Source organism: Podarcis muralis, chromosome 2 (genome assembly GCF_964188315.1).
Source record: "Podarcis muralis chromosome 2, rPodMur119.hap1.1, whole genome shotgun sequence".
Taxonomy (NCBI): domain Eukaryota; kingdom Metazoa; phylum Chordata; class Lepidosauria; order Squamata; family Lacertidae; genus Podarcis; species Podarcis muralis.
In genome coordinates, this window is record NC_135656.1 from 99,053,528 (window position 1) to 99,072,372 (window position 18,845).

Sequence of the window (18,845 nt, forward strand, 5' to 3'; positions counted from 1 at the left end):
CTCACATGTTCAGAGATGAATTTGAACTATAATCAGCTTAGTTGAACTCAGGCACATCATGAGGAGCTGCAATGGGAAGGAGAAGCTGTCCCCACCTGCCCTGATCTCCAGAAAAAATGGCAAAGGCAGCAGACAGCTTGGTTCCAGGCATTGCCTGGTTAATGGGCAAGTTGTCTCTAAGCCAAGCAGCACTAAGTGCCTCTCCTTTCCTTACAGTTATTGTTTATTTCATCTGTTTGAACACGTATACCCTTCCCCACCACTCAGGGCATTTTACAACGTTTAAGATTACGATGTCATCAACATAGCCAGTATAAAACAGAGCCAAGGAGACTGGATCATTTTTTTTAAAAAAACAAGCATAAAAGCATGATCTGCCACATACAACAAAAGCTCACTCTCCTCCATAGATTTGTCTGAGATTCAAAATAAACGAAGGCCCAATAAAAGGCAAGGCAATTTCAGATGGGAGGTTGAACGAGTTGTAACGTGCACTAAAATGCTGCGTGTGTGGCCTTACAGTGTAAGCATGGGCAGTTAACCCCAACTACTGCATCTGTCTATGCTCTGTGACCACAAATATCCATTCGCTAGTCAGGCATTGCCCCTCATTTTCCACACTCCCAAAGTGTGGTTAATCTTGCGCTCTCATCCTTGATCACATTAGGCAAGGATTCCAGATTCCAGATGTTGTTGGGCTGCAACTCCCACCATCCCATACTGGCTGGGCCTGGCAGATCTGGTTTAGGGAGATGGTTCACTCCCCCCCTGTAACTTCCCATGCTTGGGCAGGCTCTGAGAGACTCCCCTTGTGACGAGTCTTCTGTAGGGTTGCAAAGAAAGTTGACTAGGCACTTGAAGAGCCATCATGGTCGGCATGTCGAGTCCCTCTTGATTGCTGATTTTCCCCTGGTGTCAACAGAGTGAAAGCCAATGCACGTCTGTTTTCTTTTCTCAGAATGGACAGCGGAGCACCCGCCACTTGCCCCTCCTGCCATTCCAAACCACACTCCCAACAACCAGGAGACAGTTCGAGATGCTCCAGTACAAAGTAAGTTGCTGTAATACATATTTCTCTTTCGCACGAAGAAGAAAATTAAAAAATGATTCAGATAGTGTCATTATCTAATAAGATATCCTTCCTTGGGGGTGTGGTGAAGTGCTCAGGGAAAGGTTTTGCCAGATTTACAGTTAGAGGAAGGGTCTTCTTAGCTCAGTGGTAGGATCATAGAATTGTAGAGTTGGAAGGTGGTCCCTTCCAGGAATCTTAACCAAAGCATCCATGACAGATGACCATCCAACCTCTGCTTAGAAACCTCCAAGGAAGGAGAGTTCACCACCTCTTGTCGGAGTCTGTTCCACTGCCAAACAGCTCTTACTGTCAGAAAGTTTTTTTCAAAATGTTTAGTCGGAATCACCTTATTTGCAACTTGAAGCCATTGGTTCTAGTTATACCCTCCAGAGCAGGAGAAAACAAGCTTGTTCCCTTTTCCATGTGACAGCCTTTAAGATATTTGAAGACAATAATAATAATAATAATTTTTATTTATACCCCGCCCTCCCCAGCCAAGGCCGGGCTCAGGGCGGCTAACAGGCAATAATAAAAACAAGTTGGATGAATACAACTTAAAAACAAGATTAAAATACAACATTAAAATATTGAAACATTAAAATATTAAAATGCAGCCTCATCACAGGAGGAGAAAGGAAAAAGAAAGAGGGGGAGGGAATCAAATTGGCTCCAAGCCAAAGGCCAGGCGGAACAACTCTGTCTTACAGGCTCTGCGGAAAGAAATCAGATCCTGCAGGGCCCTGGTCTCATGAGGCAGAGCGTTCCACCAGGCCGGAGCCAGTGTTGAAAAGGCCCTGGCTCTGGTTGAAGCCAATCTAACTTCCTTAGGGCCTGGGACCACTAGGGTGTTGCTATTTATGGACCTTGAGGCTCTCTGTGGGGCATACCAGGAGAGGCGGTCCCGTAGGTACGAGGGTCCTAGGCCGTGAAGGGCTTTAAAAGTAAAAACCAGCACCTTAAATCTGACCCTGTACTCCACAAGGGAGTCATATCTCCTCTCAGTCTCTTCTTTTCCAGGCTAAACATACCCAGCTCCTTCAAGCACTCTGTGATCACAACTTGTGTGGGGGTGTGTGGCTAAGTAGAGATGCCCAGAGTAGCTGGGGCAACCCAGTCAGATAGGTGGGGTTTTCCTCACTTACTGGTCTTCCAGAAGGGAGCAGGAGGGCTCCAACAGCATCCCAGAGCCCTCACACTGCCTTCCCAAAGCCCGATAAGCATGGCTGCGCCTTCCTTACCAACCTCTGGGAAAGAGATGTGAGGGCTCTGAGAACATCCCAGAGGCAGGCAAAAAAGACATCTGCTTGATTGCTGGGCTCTGGGAAGATCGTGGGATGCCAGTAAGCAGGCTTCTGGCTCATGGTGGTTTCCAGGGGTTCCTGACTTTGCACAATTTTCCCTTTGTGCACCAACCCCCGGAACTGAAGCCCCACACAAGTGCTAGGTCCACACTAGTGCTTTCTCATGCTCAATAGCTAACCATGACTTAACGAGAAGTGCTAGTGCATGTGACTGTGCAAAGAAATCTCTCTCGCACACAAACTAGCTTGAGACTAGCTCACTTCCTGTCCTGAAGCTTTTCCCTCTGCCCCCAAACAAATACACTGGTGGAGTTATCCATTGTATGAGAAGCATGAAGAAGCTGGTCGCTTGCTGCTCTCAAGCGCAAGGAACTTCTGTGCGCTTGCCTTTCTCACGCTTGTTCGGCACACTTGCCAATGCCTCTTTAGGACACGGTGAGTCAGGATGGCGGCATGTGTTGAGCCCATTCAGAAAACAAGTTCGGCATGTGCCAGTCCGTGGAAAACGTGTTGAGTTCAGCTCATTGAAAAGAACCATTGTGTGAACTGGGGCCTAAGCTGCACAGGCTGAAACGCTTGGAAAAAATGAAGTCAGGTTGGAAAAGGCACTAAAATAGTACCGACTCTGCTGCCTTCTTATTATTTTATTAACATATTTTTATGGCTGGTATGTAAAGATGCAAATGGTAAAATTGCTAATGAATTTAAGTGAATAAATACATAACTTATCTCTTCTTCAGAGGTTCCCCATGGCATACTCATCTCCTTGCTTGGTGATTTTATACTTTCAAAAATCCATTCAGGCTCAAAAATAATTAGCACCGCTTAAAGCTTTGGTGTTCTGAGTCACCCTTGAGAGTCATATTATGTATCACCTTGTCGTCTTGGCTGGTGTGTGCAAAAACCTATTTTTGTAAATACCAAATTCACCCTTGCGGTGTTGAAAAGTATTCTCCTTCGCTGTGTGTAATTCTTTCTGCAGCTTTCAATTCCATAGCTGTCCTGTGGGGAAGACGTATTTATCATGGCTATTTGGGAGGGGACAATGCCAACATAACATTATCTGCGGTTTCTTGGTCCCTCCTATGGATTTCGCCTGTGCGTGTTTCCAAGCAATTCATCCTTGTATCCCCTTCTCACTTTTCATCAGATATGATGCTCTCAGTTTCAGCTGCACAAAGAACAAAAGTATTCATCTGACTTGATGCTTCCATGAGGCTGCAGCCCTATAAGGCAATGGGAGGGAAAATGTTATTTCTAATACTAGTGTGCCAATCGGTTCCTACGGATGTTGTGGGCATGGGTGGGGTTGGAATTAAAGGGGAAAGGACTCCATAGTTCAGTGGATGAGCACATGGATAAGGGCCTAGATTCATTCTTCAGTGCATGCTGTAATATCAGGAAATATCTCAGCTCAAGAACATGAGGAGCAGCTGCCAGACAATACTGTATCTGATGAGCCTGTGTTCTGACTTGGTATAGGGCAATCTAGCATGAGCTAAGCCATTACACTTGCCATATTCTTACACCTGCTATGTCTGTAAATGTATTCTGAGCCAAGCTTTGGCTCAGCCTGTGCCTGGGTTCATGGTTAAGCTCTCTGCAGACTAACCATGACCTGTAACCAAAAGCCAACCTTGGTTATTGCTCATGGTTAGTTTGAAGAGAGCTTAACCACGAGCCCTCTTAGCTTCATAGAGTACGGTATCAGTTTATTGTTCTAGCCGCAGGCAACAACAAACCCACAGCAACAGTACCAATAAAACAATACAGATTATGTGTCTGTAATGTGAGCCAACATCCAAGATGTAATTCAGAGGTTACCAGAGGCACCAGCAAAGTCAAATCCACCTTGATTTTAAATTAAACCTCTGAACACAATAACTGCAGTGATTTTAACTAACACCTTTCACCTGATTTTATTTTATTTTATTTTATTTGCAGCTAGTGCATAGAGGGTCATACTGTGTGTTACAAAACAATTATTGTCACTCAAAATAAACCATCACACACACACACACACACACACACCCCACTCCTTAGTTCAATGTGGCAACCAAAAGGATTAGAGGGGATCAAAGAGGAGATGCCAATCAGTCAATCAATCAGTCAGTCAGTCAATTTACTGTGCATAGCCTTTACAATGTACAGCAAAGGGCAAGGCAAGGCTTTCCTCTGAAATCGCACGACATACCCTATAAAGGTTTACAGCATAAAATTTAAAAAATTAGAGAGCATTCACATATCCGGAATGAGCTTCTTAGCTGCCAGAGCAAATTTGGCTGCCAGGTGTATAATCTCAAGATCTTTTATCAGCTAAAAGTTCGACTGCCACCTCCTGGGGCAATTAGTTAAGAATAGATTATTTTTTTAAAAATCTCTGGGCATTGTATATGGGGGCAAATCCACAGGTAGCACATAATATCCTTGACCTGATTGCCTCCATAAATGCATTTGCGTTCCATATGGGGAATACCCCTCTTAAGTATGCTGATGGCATCTGCTGGAACTTTAGTTCAACAAATGCCCTACGCAGTTGCAGGAAAGTCAGTGTCTCAAGGTAGTGGGGCCTTGAATGGTTGATCTTAATTTGGGGGTAACAAGTAGAGGGATGGGCAGCTACAGTGGATGTTCTATCTTGATTGGCATCCTGGTCAAAGAGCCAATTTCTAAGGTCACGTGAACTGAGAGCCAAATATTTCTCCATTTGGAGATTGTAAGCTCTGAGCTTATTGTAACACTTTGGCGCACCAAGCCAGCTGTCCTTGGACACCCATGAGTTTGCACTAAGCCATAGTTTGGCTAAGTGTGGTGTGCAGGCCAGGCCTTTGACGATAACCGGCTGTACTTAATAAGGTTGCCTTGCTTTAAAAAGAAAAGCACTTTTGCAATTAGGATGTGCATTACAGTGGGAATTAACTTGTATCGCTGCCCTTTAATTTCCTTTCGGATTGGATGTTACTGTATTAATTGCTGTAACAGTTCCAGCCGAGGAGAGATGGTCACGGCGATGCATTTTAATTGAGCCTCCTTCTTGGGGGAGAATGCACTCCCATCTTTTGAGCTTCCCGGGAGTTTCTCACCTGCCTGGGGGAAAAAGGAGCCCTCTGAAGCTTGGAAGCTTGCTCATCCTTAGAAGTGAGTTCCTAGTGTTGCTGAGAGAGGTTAAGAAAAGGGGGTAGTGGAGAGGCGTGCTTGTCTCTTTTTTCTTCCTTGGCATGTTTATAAACTTCTGAAACTTCCACAGCAGGAAAGCCGTTTTTCACACGGAACCCATCTGAACTGAAAGGAAAGTTCATTCACACCAAACTGAGGAAAAGTAGCAGGGGTTTTGGTTTCACCGTCGTCGGCGGGGATGAACCGGATGAATTTCTTCAGATAAAGAGTTTGGTGCTTGATGGGCCTGCAGCACTGGATGGCAAAATGGAAACAGGTAATGTTGTCAGTCTGGCTTCAAAAACACTCCCCAAATGCTTTGCGCTCATGTAATATTAGCAGGTTCGGGCAGCTGGTGTGGCCCAGAGACTGGAGGTTTTTGAGCTTTTAAACCGTGAAGATCTGAGGTCAAATGGCAAGTTAAGACACAGAATTGGTGGGGTGGGGTGATCCTGGTGTATCAGTTTGCTGTGACCTCAGTCTATAAAACTAGGCTAATAAAGCCTCCCTTGGTATAAGCACTCAGAAGCGTGCAATAATTTTTTGGCCACTTGATCAATGAATCTCTGATGCTCAACAAAACAATGAACCAATGAATCTCTGATGCTCAACAAAACAAGCAGGCTTGTCAAAGTGTTGTATGCTTGACAAGTACAGTGGTGCCTCGCAAGACGAAAAGAATCCGTTCCGCAATTCTCTTTGTCTAGCGGTTTTTTCGTCTTGCGAAGCAACCCTATTAGCGGCTAAGCGGATTAGCGCTATTAGCGGTTTAGCGGCTTAGCGGCTATTAAAGGCTTAGTGGCTTAGCTGCTAAAAGGCTATTAGCGGCTTAGCGGCTTAGGAAAAGGGGGGGAGCGGGGGAAAAACGTAAGACTTGCAAGACGTTTTCCTCTTGTGAAGCAAGCCCATAGGGAAAATCGTCTTGCGAAGCAACTCAAAAACGGAAAACCCTTTCGTCTAGCGGGTTTTCCGTCTTGCGAGGCATTCGTCTTGCGGGGCACCACTGTAATATTTTGTACCTAGATGGGATCCATTTGAAACATGGCACTCTACCGGAAGGGGTTGGCAAACATTTGATGACCCCTTTTATGTAGCTCCTAGACATCCTCCAGATGTCGATGGACCACAGCTCTGATTATTGGCCATCCCTGATTATTGGCTGGGGCTGATTTGACTCATACCGTTTTACAGGAGGCTACATTCCAGCCATGTAAAAGCTCCACACACTTCTTTCTATCCAGGCGAACAAGGGGATTATCACAGTTATAAGGCAGGTTTGGGGGGGGGGTTATTTGGGGGGGGTGTAATTGAAGAGTTTCTAATCAGCAACACTGAATGGCAGTTAAGTGTGTTCTAGTCATCTGGAACCCAGCTACTTTGTTCCAGAAATTAAAAGAAGATTCCCCTCCTTTTGAAGTTATTTCTCAGTAAGTTAGTCTGCACGACCACCTCTGCAAGTGCCTGTGTCTTCTTATAAAAGTTTCATTGCGCTGGGGATGTTTAGGGATTCCCATCTTAAATCAAACTTACGGTCAGTATTTCATCCTTCACCTTTGTTTTTCATGGTGTTTCTACTTTAAAGATAGGGAACCGAGGATTCAGAGAAACCCGGGTCCGGACTCTAAATTCTGCCCATTTGACCACATTGGCTTGCTTGTCGTTCGTACAAAACTCCATTTTGGTTTTCCTGTGCTTTTCCTCTTCACAGTTGCTGTTAAAAAGTCATTTAAAAGTCTGAGGCATCCAAAGACAAATGCACTTGATGCTTCATGCCCAATAGGTTTGCGCAGAACGTTTCTTAAAACAGCCACCACCCACAACACAAAATTTTAAAAACTTGCCATAAAAGTGTGGGGGGTTTCAGACAGCTTGTGACATAGCAAAATGTGTTGAGTGTTTGCTGGTCGAATGTATGTTTAAAAAAATATGATTGGATATGCACTTCGGCAAACCTAAGGTAGTCCCCATGCCATGATATGCTGATGCAATAGGCTTGGGCGTGTAAATTCACAGACTTCTCATCCGCTTGCTCCCTAGGGGACGTTATCGTCAGCGTGAATGACACGTGTGTGCTGGGCCATACGCACGCTCAAGTTGTCAAAATCTTCCAGTCGATCCCCATCGGCGCCAGCGTGGATCTAGAACTCTGCCGAGGCTACCCTCTGCCTTTCGACCCCGACGATCCCAACACGAGCCTAGTGACCTCTGTGGCCATCTTGGATAAAGAACCGATCATTGTGAACGGGCAGGAGAACTATGACTCCCCGGCGAGTCACGGCAGCAAAACGGGGAAAGTAAACGGGATGAAGGAGCCCAGGCCCAGCAGCCCGGCTGAGGTTTCCTCGAACGGATCCCACGGCTACCCCAATGACACCGTCTCTTTGGCTTCTTCTATAGCGACGCAACCTGAACTCATAACTGTACATATAATCAAAGGGCCGATGGGCTTTGGCTTCACTATAGCAGACAGTCCCGGGGGCGGGGGACAGAGAGTGAAGCAAATCGTTGACAGCCCAAGGTGCCGAGGCCTAAAAGAAGGGGATCTTATAGTGGAAGTCAGTAAGAAGAATGTCCAGAATCTAACTCACAACCAAGTGGTGGATATGCTTATCGAATGCCCAAAAGGAAGCGAAGTGACGCTGCTTGTACAGCGAGGAGGTAGGTGTAGGGTTTTATTTCTTTTGGTTCACACAGAACAGCACGGACTTAAAAGCAGCCTTTCCCAGCCAGGTGCCCTCCGGATGTTGTCGAACTTCAGTTCCCATCAGCTGCTAGTGGTCAGGGATGATGGGAGTTGTAGTCCGACGATTTCTGGGCGATACCAGGTTGGAGATGCCTGGCTTCAAACAGATATGTTTGAATACACACAGCCACCTGAGACTGATGAAAACTGATCGTCATTTGCCTCTTCATTTGGATCATTGTTTTGAATAACCCTGTAGAAATATAACAAAAGATGTGTCCCTGGTATTCTAAGCTTATTTTAGATATGGAAGAGTCTCGAGTCAATATGGATCAGAATTGCTGAGAAGCGTTTTCTCGCCGAAAGTGGAATAGTTAAGCAAGCTCAGTATTGAGATTCTTCATCATATACTTAGAAGCCTGGCAGTTTCGATTTTTTATTTTATTTTAAATGCATCCGTACCGATGCATTAGAAAAAGAAAATGACACATAGTATTAATCTTCCCATAGCAAACTGCATATGGAAATGGGAATCATGGTTGACATTTAAACTTCCTCATTACATATCCTGGGTATAATGAGATGGTGTGATCAGAAACTGCAGGTATCCAGTTTTAATGAGAATCTGAAATGATGAGTCAGCTGATTTTTGATTTTTTAAAAAAAATTAATCGGTCTCATTTCTGTCTTATATTTTGGTCCCGTATCAGTCGATCACTGCAGAAACAAAGGGAAGGAATTGCTATGACCTCGCTTTAGTTGCCATGCTCAACTTTTTGCATCCCCAGAAAGGTTTCTTTGATGCAGGGTGGATTTGATTTAAATCAAATCGATTAAAATCACGATTTAACTCATGATTTAAATCACTAGTCAGTAAGACTTGATTTAAATAATTATTATTTTTTACAGAAAGACTCATTCTTGTTGGTATAATCTTAATATTTACAACCAGATGAAGGTTTCATTTCTGGAATAATAAATTTTCAGAGTAGTTTTTACAGTTATATCAAAAATTATTGATTTGGTTATACTATTCAAAATACATAGACTGATAATTACGAAATTATTGTGAGGTTTAATAAGTTAACTGTTTATATTTGGACAATTTTTCTGCTGTACTTCATTGGAAGGAGAAAAATAATCATTTCCTTAGTAACAATTGAAACAATTCATTTAACTAAAACAATAACATTATAGCATATGTATCCATGTTTGTTAACTGATGTGGTTAAATGATTTTTTAAAAACAAACAAACAGATTGCGTTTTAGCACACATGAAAAACTTAAATCCTTATTTCCTGATGAATAGCCTTTGGACTATAATGTAACTTAAATAGAAAACTATCTTTAGATAGATTTTTTCCTCCAAAAGCATTTTATTTTAAAAAATCCCATTTAAATTTAAAAAAATCTGATTTAAATAAAAATATCATTTTAAAAAAACATTGATTTTTATCCCCCCTGCTTTGATGCTCAGTGCTTAATTATGCTTTCCACCTGCTGGAAAAGTGATTCAGTACTTTTCTGAGAGGAGGGAGGGCTAATCACCTGTAAGCTGTGTCTCTTACCTTCTCATAACATGCCCGACATCAGCTGTCTACATTCACATGATCACAGCCAGGACATACACATGCAGCTTTCACCTACATGCAGCCCTTTTGCACCTGCTTCCTGGGAATGAGCAGGAAACAAACCAGGAAGCTACAGGTGAGCTTAATGTGGAATTCCAAATCCAGGCTTGTTCGGAAGCCATTAACCCTATTTCCCCCCCACTTTGCACATCCTGGGAAGCTGTGGTTAACTGCAGCTTCATGGTTTATCTCCCCACTTCCCCAAAGGGAAGAGCGAAGCGGGAGAAAAGGACTACGTTGTGAGTGGGTGAAGCTCATCCTTACTTGTTGAGCTAGAATTTGGATACACAGACCTTTGTTCAGCCTCGGAATCACCAGGTTGCCACATGGACTGTGCTCCTACAGACTTGCTGCACCCATGGGTCTGCAACCTTTTGGGGCTTGTTCCATCCCTATTTAGGAAATCTCTGCCAACCGTTTCACTTTGAGAGCCAGTGTGGTGTAGTGGTTAAGAGCGGTAGTCTCGTAATCTGGGGAACCAGGTTCGCGTCTCCGCTCCTCCACCTGCAGCTGCTGGGTGACCTTGGGCTAGTCACACTTCTCTGAAGTCTCTCAGCCTCACTCACCTCACAGAGTGTTTGTTGTGGGGGAGGAAGGGAAAGGAGAATGTTAGCCGCTTTGAGACTCCTTAAAGGAAGTGAAAGGCGGGATATCAAATCCAAACTCTTCTTCTTTCTCCCAGCAACAGGGCAGGAAACATGCTGCCATATTTACAGGGGCTTTTCCTTTCTCTCCTATCTTCCCTGTGTTTCCCTGCCGCATTGCATCCATCCCAGTCCAGGGATTTCTCAACTCAGCCATATACCAGGTGGGCTGTGGCTACCTGCCTGTGCTCTATCATAGGCAATCCCACGTCCTCCTTATGCAGTGCATACCTTCTGAGTAGCTCAGAGATTGCACAGTAAATGCATCAGTTCTCGACATCAGGAGATCTGACAATTCACAACCTCAGAACGACACCCCCCCCCAAAAAAACAGCAGTAATGGCTTGACCCATCTCAGTTTTCTAGAGTTTTCGATGATTTGGTAACTTCTATGTATACTGTATGGGGCACTTTCACAAGGTTGGAGAATAGACAATATGGGCCGGAAGTCACCTTGCGATGACTCCATTCCAAAATGGGGAGAGGATATTATGACAGATTTTATGAGCTGCTAATGGTGTCTGCCTCGTTTTTTGCGTGCATTACCGCCTTTGCATGAAGGCAGGGAAAAGGGCAGGCTGGAGAGTCGGCACCTGAAGTATAATTTGGCATAGTATTGTCATGCGCACTAAGCCTGAGCTAACTAGAAGAATAGGCAATTGCGTATACAATTTGTATTGTAAAAAATTATATACGCACACACAGAGCAAGCCCAAAGTTTTGAAATGATTTTTGTGGTTTCTAGACTTCCTTTATTACTTGTGCCTCTGGCGATCAAAGCAAAGAGTAGCAAAGAGAAACGAGTCTTTTAGTAGTTGTATAGGCAAGGAAGCATTAACTGATGCGGCCCATTCCTGTGGCAATAAGAAATATTTCACCTTCTGAAGCACCCAGTTCCACAAAACTATTTTAGGTAACTGAGTCCTCTTCTTTTCTTTTCTTTTTACAACCACCAACTGTTGCCTGTTCCTTTTCTAGAGCCATAGGTCCCTGATATGGGTATCAGTATTCATAATTTTGCTACGCTTCTGAGAAGTGTGTGTGTGTGGCTTCCCCTTTATGATCGAACTCTTTCCCCATCTCTCTTGAAGGAGATGATTCTGCGGGTTGCCTCCTTCTCCCTCTGCTGTCCACTGAAGAGAGTGCCGGGGAGACGCCTTGATGCCAGGCGTTTATTTTATTAACACGCTGCTTGTGTTCATGCCGGCTTCGGCAGGCGTCCTCTGCTGCGTGGCACAAAAGGCTGGTGTTCAGAGTTGTCGAAAGACTTTGTCAGCGGTGGTTACTAAGGCAGAAAAATATCAGAAATGGATGAGTAATAGATGTGAAAAGCTCAGCCAGCTCCGAGCCGCTCGTCTGCTCTTGACAATTATGCCTGATTGTTAAAATGCAAGGCGCATAGCCAGGGAAAGAGCAGCCCGTAAAATATTTACTACAATGCATCTTCATCTGGAGCTGTGACTTGCGATATTAGACTTGCTTGTGCCCACAGACCCTGTCAGGTTAAAGGACGGGAAGAGGGAGGTAAATGAAGGAGATGCGGAGGAAAAATAAAGCACCGTGTGAAAATAAAACCCTATAACCCACAATATTGTTGCGTATGCTGTCTCAAAGTTACTCATCAAATAAAGCGAGGTTTGATTCATAGGTTACAGTAAGTGCCTGAAAACAGAACTATGTGGGTGCTGTTTTGGATAAAGCAATTCTCTTGTCTTGTTTGTTTGGTTTCAGCTATGCTGTCATGTTTCCACAAAAACGAGGAGTCGAAATGTATGACTGAACTTTTATTGAACCATAGAGCTAGCTGCTTTTGTACCATCAGCAGCCATGTGTTCTGAAGTATCCGTTGCATCAAGATTATAATGTATGAATCAGGCAATTGGAAGAAGAGTTTGCTGCCACACTTTTAATGCAGTGTGGTGCTTCTTTATAAACAGCCATGGCTTCCTCCAAGGAATTTTGAGAGCTCTGGGTTAGACTAGATGACCCACAGGGTCCCTTACAACTCCACAGTTCTATGATTCTATTATTTAAATTGCAGATACAGTATCTCATACCATTTCCTAAGCTTGCACAATTGGCACGAAGTTTGGAAAGCTGGGAAGACTGTTGTAGAAAATTAAGCAAATAGGCAATTAGTATAATTGAGATGGAAAAATAATTTTAGCCCGCAGGGAATATGGTGGAAATAAATTCTCTTCCATTTGCATAACACTGTTGTTGTGCAACATGTGCAAAATTTGGGTATGCAGCTGTCGGCTGGTTATGTTGGCGGTTTGTTGGTTAAAAGTACCAGGATGTGGGAGAGGATTTTCTTTTGAGTAATCGATCAGATGTTTTAAATAGATCCTTGAAATGAGGGTAAGGAAAAGGTGGCCAAAGCCAGTCCTGTTTCTGTTGGGTTATACAACAGCAGCAGCAGCAACAAAAAACCAAGTTCTTTGAACAGACCTCAAGTATTTGGCGCCAATTCCATAGGGCTAGTTGTGTTAAGTCATTGAAACTCCCCCCTCAGGGGGAAAAAATACCCAGAATTTCGTAGCACCTTAAAGATCATCTGATTTATTGTGACATAATCTTTCATGGGCTAAAGCTCACTTTATCAGATACATCTGATAAAGTGGGCTCTGGTCCATGAAGGCTTATGCTACAATAAATCTGATAGCCTTTAAGCTGCTAGAAGACCCTGTTCCTGTTCTTGGTGCTTAGTGGACAATACCATCTAGTTTAAACAAAGTCCTTGCTAACACTGTTAAATTTCAGTAACGGGCCCTTCTGCAAAATAATAATAATTCAGTTATGATCTGTGTTTTATTGCTAGGCATTCCCTAGCCTTGTGCTGGTGTTTTATATCAGATGTGATTTGATATAACACAAGGTGGCACAGCAGAACCTTATATTGTGCATTAAACAAGGCAGATTTAACTAGAGATGATATTCTCCATTCTCCCAGCTATTCCTTACATGCCGGTAACTCGAGCAGACGTTAAATTGTCTCAGCTAAGAGGACAACCATATTTTATACTGGCTTGCTGAGAGCAGATTGCCATGCTATGCTCAGCACAAGGGGCTTCTGCGCATAATTTGGGAAGCATGAAATACTGAGGCCGCAGCTGAGTTTGGTTGGAAAGGTTGCAGCTGAGTGATTGATTAAGCATCCCCTTAAACGCACAACGCCAGTAGGCTCAATGAGGTGCCTAGGCATAGCTGTCAACGTTTCCCTTTTTTAAGGGAAATTCCCTTATTCCGAATAGGATTCCTCGCAAGAAAAAGGGAAAAGTTGACAGCTATGTGCCTAGGATTCAAGGAAATGGCTGTGGTAGTTGCTCAGAGTGAGTCACGGGACCCCTAGTGCACATCCGTTGTCCGGGGAAGGCATAAATGGCTTGCAGTTGCATTCTGCTTCTTGAGAATGGCTCTGCAGCGTCTTGGGATTTGGCTATTACCAGATATTTGAATTTAAAAGGTAAAGGTACCCCTGCCCGTACGGGCCAGTCTTGACAGACTCTGGGGTTGTGCGCCCATCTCACTTAAGAGGCCAGGGGCCAGCGCTGTCCGGAGACACTTCCGGGTCACGTGGCCAGCGTGACAAAGCTGCATCTGGCGAGCCAGCGCAGTACACGGAAATGCTATTTACCTTCCCGCCAGTGAGCGGTCCCTATTTATCTACTTGCACCTGGGGGTGCTTTCGAACTGCTATGTTGGCAGGCGCTGGGACCGAGCAACGGGAACGCACCCCGCTGCGGGGATTCGAACCGCCGACCTTTCGATCGGCAAGCCCTAGGTGCTGAGGCTTTTACCCACAGCGCCACCCGCGTCCCTATTTGAATTTAACTAGTCACATTTCTGAAATGTCTTGGTTTAATTCTTCTTCCCTGCCTCATCTACAGGACGGTCCTTTCCCTTTCAGCAGAGGGCTAGGAAAATGCAAATATGAGGAGGCTCGCTTTTGTTTGCGGTTGCTGTTTGTGTCGCTTACATTAATATAGGCTAACCATTGGGCCCTCCATATAGGATCATAGGATTTTAGAGTCAGAAGGGACCATCAGGATCATCTAGCCCCTGAAATGCAAGAATCTTTTGCCCATGATCCTGAGATTAAAAGTTTCATTCTCTACTGTCATCCTAACCTTTGGCCGCGCTGGTTGGGGCTGATGGGAGTTGGTGTCCAACAGCATCTGAGGAGCCACAGGTTGCCCATCTTTGTGTTAATGCCGTGCCTGAGCTTTAAGCTGATATTGTGGCTTTGTGAAAAGTGGGAGAAATTTCTCTCCCTCCCTCTTGGGGATTACCTGTTAAACAGACCAGCCACAGATGGAGTTCAGGCAAGACAATCCCACTTAATACAAGACATAATGTATTGTGTTCAGCATCATAAGATGTATTTAGCTTTGATGCCTTTTTAAGGAAGACCCCCTCCCCAATTAATCAAGTTAATGGAGCATGGATACCTATTAGCAATTAGCCATAATAGGTGGATTGCAATTCCATGTTCTGAGGCATTCTCCTCAGTCTGGTCCCCTGCAGATGTCCCCTGTTGGACTTCAGCTCCCATCATTCTCAGCCAACACAAGCAATGGCCAGGGATGATGGGAGTTATATGTCCAAAACACCTGAAGAGCACTAGCTTGGGGAAGGTTTTTCGTAAGCAAGAAATAAGTAGATTCCATAGGTAGAGGGAGGCAAACAACCAATAAGGACCTTGTGTGCTGTCTGAAGCCTGGCCATTGTTGAAAACAAAGTTTTATCTCATACAGTTTAATTGGTAAACTGCTGTCGCTATTTTGCCCTTCTCATTTTTCCCCTTTTGGAGTTGCCTCACGATAATAACATGAATGAGAACTCCAGGAAACAACACTTATCAGAGCTTGGCCTCTGTTTTATTTATGGTATATCAGAAAAAGTTATAAAGTGGGTATTGTGAGAATTTTTTGAAAGCCCCTTTGAGAACTTATTGGGGATATAAAATGGGATATACAATATTTTCCCATGTATAAGACTAGGTTCGCGCCCCCCCCCAAAAAAATAAAGTACAATATTTGGGGGTGTCTTATACACGGCTAGATCTCCCCCCATTTTCTTAAATCGGAGTCGTCTTATACATGGGGGCGTCTTATAGATGGGAAAATACGGTAATTAGGTATTCTAAATCAAATAAATAACTAAAAAGACTGCATGTGCATTAACACAAAGATGCTGTGCAGCCTGTGATTTCACACACTGCAGCTGCTTAGGTGTATTTTGAATGCTGATAATATATTCTGGGGTAATTTTGTTTTTTCTGGTGTCTCTTTAATTGAGGGGAAAGAGGCCACAGCATAGTGGTAGAACAAGTCCTTTGCAGGGAGAAGACACCAAGTTCCTGGTGTCCTGATTCCTCCATAAAACCAACATCAGGTGTCCTTGCTTACAGGTAAAGAAGTTGATTTTTATTATAGCAGCCTTACTAGTGCAAACTCCATGACTAGGAAGGAGCAAAATCTAGTCTAGATGGTCTTACAAGGCAAAGGAGTAATATCTACACATTCAGTCTAGGAGCAAGGACCAAGATTCAGGAGTTCACTATTAGCAACTGCACAGGAGCTGCGAGGTTGTTCCAACAAGTTTACCTGCCCTACCCACCAAGCTTGTAAGCAGGGGTGGCAAATGGCCAAGCTACGCATGAAAATCCGTGTCCCTGTGGGAACAGGGTGGGGGGCATCATCACAAAGCCTGTGATGTGTAGACTCCTTCCAAGTTCTCCTCCTCAAATGCCTCCTACTCCTGGTCTGAATCAGAGTGCTTCATTGGAACCGTGACCCCCTGCATCAGGGGAAAGATCTCTGCATGAAAAAGTAGAGTCACCGCCAGCCAGAAGAGACAGCCCTGGAGTAGATGGAACAGTGGTCTATCTCAGAATATGACAGCTTCATAACAAGCATCCTCTGGGATTTTAAAGCCGTTTTGGACAGTCTGTTGCATAGTGTACAGCAAGTGGCGTACTCGCCTGTTGCTGGGTGAGGCCTTGAGGCATCTAGCCTGTGTGTCCCTAAGCAAGTGTGCAAGCAACTGTGTCCCTCCTCCACCGTGAAATATTAAAGAGTATGCGTCCATCCTACTAGAGTCCAACAGTCCATCAGTGGTTTGAGCAAAGCAATGAATTAGTGAAGCACCAGGTTCAAGACAGAGGGCTGACACCTGGATCCAGGTACAAGCATGAGTGGCTTCTCTGTTTCTGCCCATTCCTGCCTGGTCTAACTGTTTGCAACTGGTGCGAGAAGAGAATGATTCTAAACACACAGAGAAGGAGACAGCTGAAGTCAGTAGATGGTGATTCACAACTTGTATGTTGATTACCTTGGTCTTTTCCTGTTGAATATGAACGGCATGGTGGAAAGATAGCCATTTCCCTGTTCCATGTGATCACTAGCCCTTCAGTGAAGAATTCTTTGCAAAAAATTGTTCTTTCAGCTCAGTTCCACTGATTCTACACCTTGAAGATGCAAAAAATAAAATAAAAATCAAACTTTGAGGAGTTCTGAGCTCTGGCTTGGGATAAGTGAATGTAGAATTAGAACCAGAAACTAGTTGCATGCATGTATGACCTGCATTCTCTTGACAAAGCTAACACTGTGCTTCATAAGTTATGATGTATACATTTTTTTATTTAAAAAACACACTTCTAAAGGACTTACTTGTGCAAGCAGTCAACCCCCCCCAAAAAAAACCCAATCCATCCAGACTTTCTGTCTTCTTTCCCCCTCTTTTTATTTTGTACCAAGCCTGGAGTCGTTTTGACTTTCACAAAGTCCTTGAAATGGGGCTTTATTCATCTAATCTTTTATTAAAATTCTGCTGGCAACGTTTTATGCAGAGTTAGTTTAGTATCCTCCTGCCTTCTCCACCAAAGAGCATTATTGACCATTAGTGTTAATAATAAAGAGCTCCTTGTTTTGCACTTGGAAGTCAAACATATTGACGTGCATTTCCTGAGTCACAGGGAGCTTACATTGGCTCCATGGCCACGTGGTGAGAGATTTCTTTTACACTTTTATTGTCTGTCTAGAGTAAGATGGATGCCCCTGTTCTAAAAGCACATAGAAATGTCTCCCTTTTTCAGGTACCCAGGGAAGCTGAGAGGCATCCCTTATCTCAGAATGTCCCCAGGGTTCTAACTTTCTGTAGAATCGTCAACCCAGCTCTGTTTGCCTTTCATGTTGAAGTCTTGATCTGCCAATACAGAGCTCTCAGGGTTGATTAGTTTTGCATTAATATCAGGAAAAGGGGGCATTCAAGAAGGTCTTAAGTTCCGTTGGTTAATGAGCTTGATTATTAATTACTTTAGGTTATTATATTGGTAGCTGCCAGCATGATTCATGGAACTCCAGACTGACCATCTATTTTAGAAAGCAATAAAAATTCCCCGTTCAGAGAGCCAGCACAAATGTTGTGCAAAGGGAATTTATTAATATAGCAAGAAACTCTGTAGCTGATAGTTTCCCCCCGTAATATAGTAAAACATCAAAGTCATTATGAAACAGTAAAAGTATTACATACGAAATGCTTAATAGCGCGTGATTATCCTTTTTCCCAAAGTGTCATTTGCTAAGTAGAAGAAGCTGCTCCCAAACACGGCTTTAAGAGCACTGAACAATGAGAGAAATGTTTTGGTTCAGATGTTTATGATAATCTCAGTGATAATTAGTTTCATTTAAATGCTCTATTCCCTTCTTTTGGGAGGAACCCTGTGCATACACATGATTCCTTTAACTGATAGGAATCTTAAATTAGTCTTGGGCATGAATTCCCTTTTGCAAAGAAAGTAAGTTTTAACGTATTACAATGATAGCTGAAATGAATATAGCCTCTATTTTATTTTTTTATTTCTGTGAGGAGCTGGATCTGTTTGTAATTATTTGCTGTGAGACTTCCCATCCAGTAGAGGGCACTATTTCGATTCACTCATGTCTCAATTTCTTTGTGCTCCAACCACCTCTATCTACTCCTAATGCTTCTCTCCTACTACAAAAGGACTATTGCTCAGTGATAGAGCTCATGCTTTGTATAGTAAAGGTAAAGGGACCCCTGACCATTAGGTCCAGTCGTGACCGACTCTGGGGTTGCGGCGCTCATCTCGTTTTATTGGCCGAGGGATCCAGCGTACAACTTCCGGGTTATGTGGCCAGCATAACTAAGCTGCTTCTGGCGAATCAGAGCAGCGCACGGAAACACCGTTTACCTTCCTGCCAGAGCAGTACCTATTTATCTACTTGCACTTTGATGTCCTTTCGAACTGCTAGGTTGGCAGGAGCAGGGACCGAACAACGGGAGCTCACCCCGTGACGGGGATTCGAACCGCCGACCTTCTGATCGGCAAG

The 18,845-nt window shown here is 43.9% G+C and overlaps 1 protein-coding gene across 27 annotated transcripts in view; it reads left to right on the forward strand.

Annotated features, from left to right (window-relative positions):
- Positions 1-18,845, forward strand: part of MAGI1 (membrane associated guanylate kinase, WW and PDZ domain containing 1) — a 472,724-nt gene that overhangs the window by 387,474 nt on the left and 66,405 nt on the right. For 18 of the 27 annotated variants that reach the window (XM_028719473.2, XM_028719463.2, XM_028719474.2 and 15 more), the window contains 3 exons: positions 959-1,051; positions 5,621-5,806; positions 7,567-8,187. In XM_028719473.2, the coding sequence (XP_028575306.2) occupies positions 959-1,051; positions 5,621-5,806; positions 7,567-8,187 (900 nt within the window). The remainder of the gene's footprint in view (positions 1-958; positions 1,052-5,620; positions 5,807-7,566; positions 8,188-18,845) is intronic. The other 9 variants (XM_028719478.2, XM_028719477.2, XM_028719479.2 and 6 more) reach the window with 1 other exon arrangement.